Source organism: Talpa occidentalis, unplaced genomic scaffold (genome assembly GCF_014898055.3).
Source record: "Talpa occidentalis isolate TD23 unplaced genomic scaffold, MPIMG_talOcc4v2.1 talOcc4.5, whole genome shotgun sequence".
Lineage (NCBI taxonomy): Eukaryota > Metazoa > Chordata > Mammalia > Eulipotyphla > Talpidae > Talpa > Talpa occidentalis.
The window spans coordinates 53,811,484-53,826,607 of record NW_023604861.1 but is presented as its reverse complement, the minus strand read 5'-3'; the positions used below and the strand labels follow the sequence as shown (position 1 = coordinate 53,826,607).

At 39.6% G+C, this 15,124-nt stretch overlaps 1 protein-coding gene and 1 long non-coding RNA gene across 5 annotated transcripts in view; one reads left to right on the top strand and one right to left on the bottom strand.

Moving 5' to 3' along the window:
- Window positions 1-3,297: 3,297 nt before the first annotated feature.
- Window positions 3,298-10,420, bottom strand: RFXAP (regulatory factor X associated protein; the record flags this gene model as incomplete). Its single annotated transcript, XM_037526813.2, has 3 exons — window positions 3,298-5,255; window positions 6,730-6,837; window positions 9,659-10,420. Coding segments are annotated over 3 exons (981 nt in total), but the record flags the coding sequence as incomplete, so codon positions are not given.
- A 102-nt stretch (window positions 10,421-10,522) lies between these two features.
- LOC119258846 (uncharacterized) overlaps window positions 10,523-15,124 on the top strand; it is a 53,639-nt gene continuing 49,037 nt past the window's right edge. For 3 of the 4 annotated variants that reach the window (XR_008554200.1, XR_005128342.2, XR_008554201.1), the window contains exon 1: window positions 14,017-14,372. This is a non-coding gene — a long non-coding RNA (uncharacterized LOC119258846). Of the gene's footprint in view, window positions 10,614-14,016; window positions 14,373-15,124 lie in introns of those variants that run through there. The other variant, XR_008554199.1, reaches the window with a different exon arrangement.

Here is a 15,124-nt window from a genome sequence, read left to right as displayed (position 1 = left end):
TTAGTGTCACAAATCTGCAGATTGCCATTACAGTTCCCTGGTTTCCACTAGGCTAACTTTTTAATGCCACCCATCAATCCTTACCTGTGTTATGATATAGTTTTGATTGGATGTGAGAGACATTATAATAGCTATGGCAGATACAAGATATTCCCCTTCTATTTCATGTAGTGGTCAAAAAACAGGGGTCACAGGCTAGGATGATGATTCTGCTCAAGGCCATCCAAAGACACAGGGTCCTTCTATATTGTTCCACTTTCCCCTGAGAATTATCCTCCTTTGGCCTACAGATGGATCTGCTGTCTTGTAAATGGCAGGAACGAAGAAGGGAAACGGACTGTCCGCTAATTTTTTTTTTTAGGGCAGCACCTGGAAGTTGTATTATAACTTTTGTTCATATTCCATTAGCCAGAACTCTCACATGGCCATACCCAGCTGCAAGGGTAGCTGAGAAACAGACTTTAAAAAAAAAAAAAAAATCCAAGCTATTTTTAAAATTAAAATATGTATTTAAAAGTACAATTATAAATGCATAGCTCGCTGAGCAAATAGAATACATGCATGACCAGCAGACAGAAGAAAGTATCACCAGAACTCCAGAAGCCTCCTACTGCCTCATTCCAATCCCCTCCTCCTCCTACTTCAGCTACTTTTGTATTTTATTTAAACAATCATCAATACTTCATGCGTGTCTGGAATTATAATAGGAAAGTCCCCAGGGAAAGAGGAGTTTCGGGGTTCCCTGTCCACTGAAGGAAGGGTGGAGCTGAGCAGGGAGAAGCTGGATAGACTAGAATTAGAAGTGGACGGAGATCAAAAAAGAGACCTGGAAGAGGTACATGAAACAGAATGTGAAGAGGCTGAACTTACTTTTCGCCATTGGACTTGTACCAGGGATTTGGGGGACATGGAAGGAGATACATGAAACAGACGTGGTTGAGAGACCCATGGAGAGACTGACAATAGCAGTGTTTATCTTGATTTTGCTCTTTTCCTTCCAGACTTGTCTGGCCATTTCTGACCCTTTCCTATGGATCCCCACCAGGCGATGCCTTAGACTTGAGGCAAGTTTTGGGCCTTAGCAGGCCTGTTTTGGGCCAGCCCTGTTTGGCTGGGCATTTACCCTTGAGGGGATGGGTAACTTTGGGAGTTTCGTGAAAACTATTTTATCTATTCTTTCCCTTCTCTTCATTGCACACTAATTGTGTTAAAGTTCCTTTCCATTAAAGGTCTTACACACTGGAGTACGTTTTGTCTTAAAGTGGCAGATGGCAGATTCTATCTAGAGCAGATTGGTTTGGGAGTCCAGGAGTGCCCCTCACCTTGCCTGGTAACAGATTCTTTAATGTACTATGTGAGAATTAGCTATATTGTGAACTCGCTACATTCTCAACCAAAAATTCCATTACTATGAAAGAAAGGGAAAAATATATCCAGGTTACTAGCTACTAGCCACTTCTCTCTTCCACTTCAATGTATCTTTCTAATTGCCCACTTTTTCCTAAAGCTTTCATCAACTCTTCCACTCCATATTTAACAGATGACTTCTTTTCTGATTTAGCTGGAAAATGGAAGCTATAAATCCTCTATATTCTTTTTTTCCCCAAAGATTCATTTATTTATGCATACAAGAACTGGGGTACAGACCAGAGGTGCGGGGGGTGAGAGGCTTCAACAAAAACAGAGTGGGGAGCAGAATAGGCAGCCTGACTGAAATACACTGCTGAGGGGAGCAGCGGGTGAGGCAGGAGAGATCTGCTGCACCATGTGAGTTGCTCCCTGGCAGGCTGGGGATTGAACTCGGGCTGCAGAGGTTGTGGATAGCTTCACAGCACTGTGCTTAACCCCTTGCGCCACCAGGGAGGCCCATATCCTTTATATTCTTAGCACAACAAATACTTGCATTTTTTGTATCTCCTTACCTAGAACCTCAGATGGACTAACATCATTACTTCTGTCATATTCTGTGAAAGCAGTCACAGGGTCTGCCTAGATTCAAAGGAGTGGAAAATAAATTCCAGGTTTTTTAAAGTAATTTTTTAAAGATGTATTTATTTATACAAGAACTGGGGTACAGGCCAGATGTATGGGAGGGTGAGAGGATTCACCAGAGACAGAATGGGGAACAGAATAGGCAGACTGACCAAAATACACTGCTGAGGGGAGCAGCGGGCGAGACAGGAGAGGTCTGTTGCTCCATGTGGGTATCTCCGTGGCAGGCTGGGATCAAACCCGCACTGCAGAGACTGCAGACAGTTTCACAGTGCTGCACTCAACCGCCCGCACCACCAGGGAGGCCCTAAAATCCATTTCCTAATGAACAGCATGGCATGAGAGTTATGTGAGGTTGGAGATTTTATTCAGGTACTTTTCACCTCTTTAGAAAGTGTAGTCTGCCACTTTCAGTTTGAAAGCATCTGCAGTTATTTAAAACCACAGTAACCACATACAGAACTCTAAGTTTAAGCCATTTCATTTTAGAGTACTTTGTTATGCAGCAATAACTACATAATTAGGAATATTAGTTACCTACTGTCTCAAGAATAATGCATTAAAAAAAGCACCCCAAAACTCCTGTGGTTTTCAATTATAAGCATTATTATTGCTCACAAATACTATAGGTGAGCTGGGTGGGTCCAGCCTATCTGCATACGGCTTGCCTGATCACAGTTGGGATCCAATATACCTGTTCAGTCTGCAGGCTGCTTGAATATACCTAGTTTGGTGAAGCCTCATCAAATGTTTACCAGCTACAGGCTGATAAACAGAGGTTGCTGGTCCATCTGACCATTATCCAGCAGATTAGGCTAGGCTGGATTTTTGCTATGGTAGCTGGGTAGGGTTCTAAAAGAACAAATGGAAGTATTAAAAATCTTTGGCAGTCCCTCAAACGGGCATATTATACTGGCCAAATCAAGTCACAAAGGTAGTCCTCCAGATTTAGTGAGTAAATAAACTCAACCTCTTGGTGGGAGGTGTAGCAAAGTCACAATGCAAAAGTCATGAATACATGGAGGGATAAAAAGTGAGAGTACAGGGCCCCCACAGTGGCACAGTGGGTTGAGCACAGCACTGTGAAGCTGCCTGCAGCCTCTGCAGCATGGGTTTGATTCCTGGCCGGCCAGGAAGATTCCCACATGGCGCGGCAGACCTCTCGTCTCACCTGCTGCTCTCCACTCTGTCCCTGATGAATCCTCTCACCCTCCTGCACCTTTGGCCTGTACCCCAGCTCTTGTATAAATAAATATTTAAAAAAAAAAAAAAAAAGGTGAGAGCACAGTGGAACAAATCTACCCTCTCCCCCAAAATCTTGTTTTGCTTATATATAAAAAATTAACTCCTGGGCCTCCCTGGTGGTGCAAGTGGTTGAGCGCAGTGCTGTGAAGCTATCCACAGCCTCTGCAGTGCCGGTTTGATCTCCACCAGCTGCGAAGCAATCCAAATGTTGCGGCAGACCTCTCTAGTCTCGCCTGCTGTTCCCCTCAGCAGTGTCTTTCAGTCAGTCTACCTGTTCTGTTCCCTGCTCTGTCTCTGGTGAATCCTCTCACCCTTCCGCACATGTGAACTGTACCCTGATTCTTGTATAAATCTTCAAAAAAAAAAATTAACTCCTTTTCTTTTCATTCATCTCTCACTGATTTATTACTTTCCTTCCTTTGCTACTCCTTCTGCTCCATTTTGAGAAACAAGCTGATTTTTTCCCCACCATTCAAGTAAATGACACTGAATTACTACTAAATGACAATGAATTTTTCTGCATTCAGTGTGAAGCAACTAAAGAAAAGAATAAGTGACTAAAACAACTCAAAGTTCAACAACAGAACTTTAATGAATAATTTTGGTAAAAGTGCTTTTGCACAGATATGCAGGTATAAGACATTAAAACCTGAACAAAAAGATTATTTTTCCCCCTTAGGTACTTAGAACAGCTGTAAATGTTTTACTTATATATTTCCAACCTTAAAAACCAATAAACAAATTTTTGCACAGTTAAACTTGAGACATATGTATTCATTGTTCTAACCCTGGAAATACTCTCTTGTCATTTGATTTGTTACTTTTATTGGTAATTTTGCCTCTTTAGAGTTTTCTTAGGAAGAAATACAAGTGAAAGAATCTATCTAGATTACCCATCATTCCTTGAACATTACATAGGAATAACTTGGTCTTAAAATAACTTAATTTTGGAAAACATAACCAAAATGTTCCAATGTTATTTTTATTTTCAGGATCTCTCTGAAAAAGAAATGAGCACAAAAAAATTTTGTCCTCATATTGGTGGGATAAGATACAAGTTTACAAATTTAACACACAAGAGTGTCTACTTCAAAAGTGATCAACACTAACAGGCAATGCGAAACAGAGAAGCCAATTTTAGGAGATGCATTCATTCTAGTATACTTCAACCCTTTCTTAGGTTTTACCAGAACATCTGTTAGATGCACATCCTAATTTCACATATATTTAACAATGATCACTTTCCTTACAGATATAAAATATGCTTACCTCTTTGATAGCTCCTCTTAACTGTAAATAAAAGGTTATTAAAAGAACCCAATTCTAGGTTTTTAAAAGAACCCAATGCCCAGCTACATTTTATAACCACAAGTAGCTATCAGTGTTTCTTCAGTGGACTATAGCTGGCACTGTGGACAACTCTTAGTTGTGTAAGAACATTCCAGATACTGCAGAACATTTTGTATTCCTGCTCCATTCATTAAAAGCCATCAGTTTCTAAGGTTATTGTGACAATCAAAAACATACTTATACATTTAAACCCCCTTGATGAGAACAGAGCCACTGAACTAGATGATCAAAGATTAATATCTATTAACTTCTGGACTTCCACAGAAAGTAACTGCTTCATTACCTTCAGTAACTATGACTGAAGAACATTTTTTAAAAACATTGTAATTAAATGCTATTTTGGAAAGATAAGCTGATTTCTTAAAATTTATGGTGATCTGAAAGGAGTAGATGCACAAAGTGCAATACTTATTTATCCCCAAATGCACATATACATGTACAGGAAAATGACTGATTATGTTCTACCGGCACATCTTACCCCATTTATCTTTAGTATAAAAATATGTTCATATACTACAATAAGATAAAAAGCATGTAGATCCTTTTGATAAATTCCCTTATACTGATGTTCCTGGAAACTGCTGCTGTCTCTGTTCCAAAACTTGCTGATTTAATAGCTGTTGCTGCTTTTGTAAAAACTGCACCACTTCTGGACTTCTTAATAATGACTTGAAAAGAAAAAAGAAAAACCATATTAATATCAATTATCTTGGATTTTAAATAGAAAATATTGTATTCATGCTATGAAATTACTCTAATGTATCCCCACACAAGATACAATATGCTTGCAAAACAACACTCATATTTGCATGTGTTGTACATCAATTAAACTTCAAACTCAAAGTAATAAAACTTGATATCACAAATCAAAACACTGAAACCTAAAAATAATGGGAAAGCTTGATCTTAATGATGACTTGGCACATGAAGGAAATACTTTGTATGTTATACCAACATATATACTCTCCATGAAACATAGAAGAACAAAGAGCAAGTTTAACATGGGCCCAGGTCTATAGCAAGAAAAAAAGAAAATGAAAGGGGGCCACATATGAAAATGGTAGTTAAATGCCAGTTTGGCAATGTATTTATGACTAGTACTGGAACTTAAGTTTCTCCTACTAGCTGACTCACTCTTTGTTAAGAAATTTAAAATTGTGGGCCTCCCCGGTGGCGCAGCGGTTGAGCGCTGGGTTGCAAAGCTGCCCGCAGCCTCTGCGGCGCTGGTTCGATACCCGGCTGCTCCCCGGCCATCGGAGGAGGGTCCCACATGGCGCGCAGACCTCTCCTGCCGCCCGCTGCTCCCCTCAGCAGTGTGCTTCAGTCCTTCTGCCTGCTCTGCTCCCCGCTCTGGCTCTGGTGAATTCTCTCACCCTCCCGCGCTTCTGACTGTACCCAGTGCATGTGTAAACAAACAAACAAACAAATAAATAAATAAAAAATACATTAAAAAAAAAAAGAAATTTAAAATTGTATGTCTGTGTGTATGTATACATAGTTATGTGAGTGTAGATGTAGGTACACATATATTAAAAGCAATATTAGCATATTACCAAATTTTCAGAGACAAATGCAGCTGATCTAAAATCATTTGCTTGTATTACCATTTTTAAATATAGTTATAGTCATACAATAAATATAACAGATTATGTTAATGTTTTACTATAACAAAGTTCTTACATTAGTAGATGAAAGGAAAAAAAAACAACTTTGTCCCAATAAATTAAAAAAAATACAGTGGAAATACCATGATTAAATATTGATTTTAAAATTTAACATTATAGCATAGCCTATTTGCTATTTATTAAGTAGTTTTGTTAAAAACTTATTTATAAAGACTGTCCAATTTTCTATTAAGTAAATGTACAATAGTCTATTTAGGTTATGAAATCCCAGAATTCAGTACAAGGAGATTCTGTTTTAAAATCATATCTCATTTAGATGTACAAGGTATGTACAAGTAATGAAGACATAGGATTAAAAATGTGCCCGTCCAGTCTTAATAGAGCAGTATAAGATTCCAGTGTGTGCTGACAGAGGCACAATTAATTCTGATAACCAGTTTTAAAAATCTCAAGAGTTCCATTTATAACAAACAATTTTTGTTAACAGATTTGTCACTATTTTACAAATGATATTTACCAATCTTTTTTGATTTAATACTTGTTCTAAAAGAGTAGGTCTTGCTGGTCGATCTCCAAAAGATCCTGATCTTTGTTTAACAATAGAGAGTATGTTATCTGCACTTTCCTAGAATAAAAATACAAATAGATTTAACAATTAACATAATATGATTAACAGTTAACATAATCAGTCATAATATGAATAACAGGATTATTGGTTTTTTAATGATATAAAAAACAAATCTCTGCTTCTCTTTCACCATGTCTAGTCCCTATGGGCAAGATGTTGGCATTTAATTTTATATTAATCTCCTCATTTCCTTCCCTTCAGAATTTTCAGTCTAAGATCTTTAGTTTCTTGAGAGGTTTCAATACAGTGGTGCACAGGTGGGGGTGAGAAACAGAGTTACATGTGAACTATTTCAATTATTATAAAAAAAAGTCTAATGGAAATTGCACATACTCCTCATATAAAGCTAATAACCAGGTCCAAAACAATGCCTGCCTTTGGATGGAACATATGAATTCAAAGGCAAGTGATATAAAGATAATGAGACACTCTGCTAACTTACTGTCTCATTTAACAACAAAATAGGGAGGCAGTAAAAGAAACACCTGATAGACAGAGCTTTCAAAATTTGTAAGTCACCAGGAGAAATATGACAAAACTTTCTTTGAAAAGACTGGAAAGCACTACTATAAATAATCTACCACTGGTATAGTCTAAAATGACAGCATATCATAAACATAACTTTACCCAAACAAAATGAGCAGTATTCCCAGTTACCAGGTAGAATCTTAAATATTTAAACTTAAGATTGGCTTAACAAAATATTGCAGCTAATTGAAACATCCTAACTGATAAAACCATGATGCAATATTTAGCATATCCAAAAATTCTAACTAAACAAATACAAAATTATAAGTGTTTCCCATGAAGCCATGCCTCACATGAATTTACTTGTATTTCTTTGCCCTTCATTCAGGTTATCAAATAATCTTGGTCTCTTCTCTACTAACCTCTGAGTTGTGTATTAGAATATCCTCTGTCTTTCTCTTTCATTACACGAAGCTTATCAATCTGATGGTTAAAATTCAATTTCTAAACATTTTAGACCTCAAAAGGTAATAAACTGTAAAAGAGGATTCTAATGCTCAGAAAAAACAAAAACAATCTCTTCCTCCTTCTCTCCACAAGGCTAACTTTATTTATAAGACCATATGTGTACAGTACCGGAAAAAACCCTGAGTCATCTAATGCAAACTTCTACAAATGTTAGATTTCCCTTTTCAAAAATTTCCAACATTTTTTGTCCTAGAGTTTATTTACCAGCTTTTGACACATCCTGTTTGCTATTTGAATAGCTTGAACATTTAGGTAGCTTACTTAGGTTGAGATGAATTACATACATCCCTGTGATTTTCACCTAAGACTACCAGTTAGTTGAGAACTATACAAAATAAATCTACAGCTTCTTCCAAATAATAGCCTTTAAGATAGTTAATGAGAAGGATCACAATCCCATAGGTCAATTTTTTATTTCTAGTTCCATTATGTGTCTCCATATAGCACAATTTTTAGATAAATGGACTAAATATTACATACATTTGTTCCTATTTAACTTTGATCTGTGTAAGAACTGATTTTTAAATTAACTTAATTTCTAATCTTCTCATGCCAAGGCAGATGACCCCTGTGACCACTATTAATCCAACTATCATGATCTAAATATCTCTAAAACAGCTAAACACTCAGTGGGATGAAAGTGAAAGGTCTCTCACTCAGACGCTAATCTGTGGATTAAGTGTGACAGGTTGGTGACTACAGCTCAGGAACATTAAGTATATAAACAGAACATTTAAAATGTCAGTAATGAGGCAGCTGTTAAGTACAGCCTAAAACCAAGAAATTTAAATACTTTTAAATGCAACCCAGGACAGCTTTTGGTTTTCAAATTTATTTTCTGGATCACTTTTACCAATACACATTTTTTTTCTCTGCACCGAGGAACTACTTCTTTTCTTAAAAGGAGAAAAACACATATGATATAATATCTGCTAATTTGTAACAACCTCAAAGTATACTACTACTAACAGCAATAATGGTGGCCAAGATTTGTTGACTTTTACTACCTGTTGGGCACTGTGATCATTCAGTATGGAATATCTCACATATTTACAGCAATTAAAATTAGATACTATTGTAATATCTGTTTTATAGATGAAGAAGTTGAATCTTAGGGAATTTAATAACTTGTTCAAGGCCACAATCAGCATATGATGGATGGAGGATTTGCAACCAGAAGCCCAAATCCACAGTACTGGCTTTAACCTTCCACACAGTTAATATCAAATCTACAATCTTCTGATTTGCACCCCACTGTTATTCAATTATTTTCCTAAGGGTATAAGAAAAGGCATACTGACAATTAGAGTGCTAAGAGGGTTGGTTTTATGACTAGGATTAACAGTACACTAGGACTATTAAGCACAGAGGAACTAAGAACACGGCACTAATAACAGGATATTAAAAAACAGGATACTGAGAATAGGGTAGTGGTAAGAGGAAGAGATTACCTTCTCCAAAGTACCAATTGTGTATCTAGGTTCCTAAGTGTCCCTTGCCTCATCCTTTAGTGATGAATCAGGTCACTCATTTATCTGTTCATATCCCAGATCTCCGAACTGAGAGCTCTGCTGACTTGTCACCTCATTTTCGATGAGATGCATTCATTTATCACAAGGACGCAACAGAACTTGTTAAGGCTTTGCACACATCTGTAGAAACGTAATTTCGGGCAGGCACTCACTCACTCTGTCACAGGTCCAGCCATAACAACCTGGCCTAGTTGGAAGCAGGTGGGCAGACCCGGAAGTGAGGTCTGCTGTAAGTACGGGTCTGCTTCTTCCACCTCCCACTCCCCAAGACCCAGGTTAAGGTCCCATACCTCCAGTTTGACGTTTCCAGTGCTGCCAGCAGGGGCGGCCCCGCCGCAATTCTGAGCCTGGTCGCTTTTCTTCTTTTTGTACTTGTCCTTGTACATCTTGTTGCGATGCTTCTTGCACATCCACGGCTTGCGCTGCTTGGCCACCTGGCTCGTGGTCTCGCTGCAGCCCTCGTAGGTGCAGGTCTTGCTCATGCAGCCCCCGACACTGCCCCGTCTCCGCGTTCCCCCGCTGCCGCTCTCGCCCCCGGAGTGAGTCTCCTCGTCCTCCAGGTCTTCCAAACTAGCCGCGCTCTCGCCTCCCCCGGGAGGGTCGGAAGTGTCCAACAGGTCTGCTTCATCGTCCCCCGCCTCCTCTTCGCCATCGCCCGCCACTTCACACAGGTACGTAACAGGCTTGCCCGGCCCGGTGCCGCCCCCCAGGGCTGGAGCCTGCCTCAGGACGCCCTCCGCCGCAGCCTCGTCCGGGCCCCCGCAGGGGCGCATCACCAGGAGGGTGAACTGCGACGTCGCGGCCGGGATCGCGGCCGGCGCCAGGGCCGCGCCCGCAGCAGGGGCGGGGGCCCCAGGGCGGAGCGCGCCGCTGGCGGCGCCCGGCCCCGCGCCCTCGGCGGCGGTGACACCCTGCACCTCCGTGCTGCCCTGACCTGGCGGGGGTCCGCGACCCCAGACCTTCCGCACCGGTCTGGCCCAACGGCACTTGGCAAACAAGGACCCAGGACGCGCGAGAGGAAAAGGAGGCGTCGCCGCGAAAGGCCTCTGACTGCGCCTGCGCGGCTCTTGGCGCGCGCGTGAGCGTCGCGGTGCCGGCGCCTCTCCGGAAGCCCGCCCGACGCACTGCGCAGGCGCGGCGGGGGCGGTGCTGTCGCGTGTTCCGCAGGCTGCGAGTCCGCGCTTATTTGCTGCGGTATAATGAGTCTCAAACGTTTCAAAGCACTTTTTGCTGGAATTACACTATGTAAGTTAAGATTGTTCCTGAGCAATCTTAGGACTTTTCGTCTTAGGACGTTAATGTTAACGATGTTTTGCCCCAAACAACCTGTAATGGGAGACGTGCAGTTGGGATGCAGTGATGTCACAACCTGGCTCTACAAGTTGGTGAAGGCAGAGGAGGCCTGGTTAGCGGTCGGTGAGGGTAGAGTTCGTCCCGCTGATAATAGTAGATAGAAGAAGTGGGCCTGACTTGGGGTCAAGTTGTTATTTGTGTGCCAGCTAATTGATTTATTTTTGATAATTTTTTTTCCTCTTGGAAACTTACTTGGATTTTAAATACATGACGTCAGAGGTAGGTCTGAAATCACATTTTCATCAAATACACTTAAATGTGAGAAATGTGAGAAAAAAATTGGCTTATTTGGGAAAAAATTATTTCTACCTATTGGAAAACTGCTGTTCGCTAAATTTTGATTTGGCCAAATCTCAGGGGGAATAGGTCCTGCCATGTCTTAACAAAACTGTCAAGCAGATGTTCTCTTTCCGTTTTTTTATTCCTTTTCTCCTAGTCAGGTTTCTCATTCCATCTATTGGAAAGGAAAGCTTTGCGTACCTATGATAAGTATGTTCAATGAAGATGTTTGGCGTTGGCATGTAGGTAAGCCACCAGCTACATTTTGAACTGGAGGCGTGGAGAGAATATATGGAATTAGACAGACTTATGTAACACTGTCCTGTATGATGAGAGCTAGCTGAAGACAGCCTGTCTGAAGCTCAGTTTTCTCATTGGTAAGATGGGCAGGCAATGGTGTGCTAGGCTGGTTGACAGAGCCCACTGTTAAAATTTCAGGAATGGAATGAATTGGAAGTAAAATATTACCATTATTAAAAATTAAGTCACATAAACTTACAATTAACTTATGTTTAAATTATATTTAGCCATTATACATGGCTCAAAACTCATCACTTTTTAACTGTTAGCTAGGCTTTTATATTTATGGCAATTGTAGCTGTATGCGGTAATACTAGATAGTTGTGTGATGCTGGCCATCTTTCCTAATTCTGCATTCAGTGATATTGGTAGCTTGAAACCGGCCATGGTACATGTGTTTATACTTTTGAAATTGTCAATTTCAATGCTAGCTGGGCTTGACTTATTGTTGGTTGTCTCCAGACTTAAGAAAGTGATAGCAAAAATGTTAATGAGGATTGAACTAAATTTTTTTTTTCATATTTATGTTTGTCACATTGGCAATAGTTCCTCTACCCCCCAAACTTGAGGAAATATTCTTTCAATATTGGAAAGTGACCATGGTTTCAGCATAGTTGCTTACAACATTGAAAAGAACAAGTGAACTAGCATATATCTTCAATGTTTCATTTGTGTTTTGACTATTTCATGTAAGCAAAAATACTAGCTAACAGTCATGCCAGAATAATATGTGAATAATATGTGAGTAGTATGAACAACTTTTCTGCACAGTTGCATAGAAATAAAACATATATTTGTAGTTTGAATATGTGACAATATTTTTGGTGAAATAATTAAAAAACTGATAGTGGATTTTGCAAGAAATGTCAGGTCAATAAGTATTGGTGTTTGGAATTTTTAATGATTTTTTTTTTTTTTTAAAGATTTATTTATTTATTTATACAAGCACTGGGTACAGTCAGAAGCGCGGGAGGGTGAGAGAATTCACCCGAGCCAGAGTGGGGAAGAACACAGGCAGACTGACGAAATACACTGCTGAGAGGAGCAGCGGGTGTGACAGGAGAGGTCTGTCGCACCATGTGGGACCCTCACCAGCAGCGGGGGATAGAACCGGCGCTGCAGAGGCTGCGGGCAGCTTCACAGCCCAGCGCCCAACTGCTGCGCCACCAGAGGAGGCCCTATTTTATCATTTTTTATAAATTATGTGTTAAACATTCTTTATATTAGTTAGCCGGCAGTGTTATTTAAATCCTACTATAAATGCTTGTTAATGTCTTCAATAATGTTTGCATGTAAACATTTTTTAAAGCTTTGTCAAGATATATTTATATACCATAAAATCCATCCATTTTAAGCGTACAACATGTTGATTTTTAGTAAGTTTAAAGAGTTGTGCAACCATTACCACAATCCAGTTTTAGAACATTTCCATCACCCTATAAAAAATACTTCCTGCCATTCTCAATCAATTCCTGCTCCTCTTCCTATCCCTAGAAAGCCAATAATCTACCTTCTGTCACTGCAAATTTGCCCTTTCTGAATATTTCATATAAATGTAATACTATAATAAATGGTCTTTTGCATCTGGCTTCTTTGATTTAGGTGTATTGTTTTTGAGATTCATCCATTTTGTTGATTATATCTGTAATTTGTACCTTTATATTGTTGAATAGTATTTCAATGTATGTTGATTGCTTCACCAATTGATGGGTTGTTGTTTGCAAGAATGTTCCATAATGACAGGTGTTATTATCTAGTACTCATCCTATAGAAGCTAAAAATATTTTCTTTTTTCTTTTTTTTTTTTTTTGTGGAACCCTCGCTGGCAGCCGGGAAACTAACTGCCACTGCAGAGGCTGCAGGCAGCCTTGCAGCCCAGCGCTCAACCGCTGTGCCACCAAGGGAGGCCCCCTAAAAATATTTTCTAATAAATCTATTAACAAATGAATGAGTCAGGGTAATGACCCTGAATGGATGCTAAGACTTTCGGATTCTAGGCCAGACTCCATCTCTAAGTGTCATTATGATTGACCAAGCAGAGGTACAGGACTCACTCTGCCTTAATTTCTGAATGATAAAATTGTTTTAAATGATCTCTAAGCTCTTTTCTAAATTTAGAATATAATATACTATAATATATTATAGTAGGTAGGGCATTACTGTGCTAAGGCCTACATTTTGAAATTTTGATTTGGCTGGAATGGGGCCAGACAAAATTTTTTTTTTAATCTTTTAAAAGCTCTCTAGACAATTCCCATATATAACCAGGGTTGAGGATCATTCATTTATTGGTTATAGTTAAAATGTAATCTAGTAGGTATGTATATACAAAGGAATTCATAAACATGGTATCGTTTTTCATCAACTTGTAAGATTTTATAAACATGGTTTATTTCAAATGTAATAGAAACTCAGATTATAGTGAAAACACTATGTTAGCATTATTACTATTATCATTATTTCAAGTAGATTCCATTCATTTAAGTCTTCTTTGGAACTTTACTACCAAAGACAAGGCATTGTGTAAATTTTGGGTGGGCTTTCTCATCTCCTTTTACTTTGTAACTATTCCCTCTATTTTCCTATAGTTGTACACATTCTTATTATTATCAGAAGAGTCCTTTAAGTGGAAACAGTGAGATGAAGAAGTGTTTGTTTCCTTTATATGGTGTATAGACTTTTTGGTTGCAAGGAAGAGAGGCCCATTCAGGGGGACTCAAATTGTGGGTGGTGGGATGGGATGTTGTATTGATCCCTGGTGATGGAAGAAGGGCCAGAAAGGCATCAGAACCAAGGCAGTGCTAGGGACTGGCTGCTCTCCCCACCTTTCTCTTAAGTCATTTGCTACTTTTTGGACAATTATATTGTTTCTACTAGATTTCCACAGATATTTCATGACTTTGGCCTGTATGTGTCTTTCTGGTTGGTCTGTTTGGTCTCTAGATGAACTCACTTTCCTTTCTCTTTTTTATGCTGTGGGAGAATGATACATACCAGAGCTCTCACGATGGCTGGCTTCCTATTGCGTCTGGCTAATCATTAAGTCACCAGAGGGCAAGAAGAGAGCAGGAGGTAGGACATTTGTTCCCCTTTCCCTCCTTCCTCAACTGCTCATCTCTGGCATTCTCTATATCCTTATATATGTCTATGCCTGTAGCTCCCACTAAGAGGCCCTCTTCCACATTTCCATGTCTCACTGGGCTTCAGTAACACAGTTTCTATATCCTGTCTCATAAGGCCCAGAGTAGTAATGGCTTCTTTTTACTTCTCTGGGTGACCTTAGAGTCCTTTCTTTGTTCTTTTAACCCTGCCTACACTTCTGTAAATCAGCCTATTAAAGTCCCTTCCTTTGAAGCAGCTGTGTCTTCTGTTTCCTGCTAGGACTCCGCATGATATAGTGAATGTCGCTGGGCTCATGTTCTGTCACTCTTTAGCATCTTTTTTGTTCTCGATTCCCACTGCTTGTTGGTTGCATTTCTCCAGGGTTTCCCTTTCAGATTGATTCCTGAGATTTGTTTCACCTTGCTTCTTTTTATTGCTGGGCTGATGAGAGATCACTGTGAATGTCAAGAGATGGTCTACATTTGTGTGAGGTGCCTATTCCTCATCCAGCAGTGGGTGAGGTGAAATCCTGTCTTATAGAAGATGGTTGCTGTTGAGTTGTGGTCTTCAAAGTTTCCCTTTAAAAGGGGATATAGATCTGCAGGTGAATAATTGACATGTAGTACTGCTTTAACTTTCCTTTCTCATTGTTAATGTAATTGACCCTGACATAAGCTTTTGCCATTGCCAAAGACAATGAGGTATACTTAATTTTTATGTGA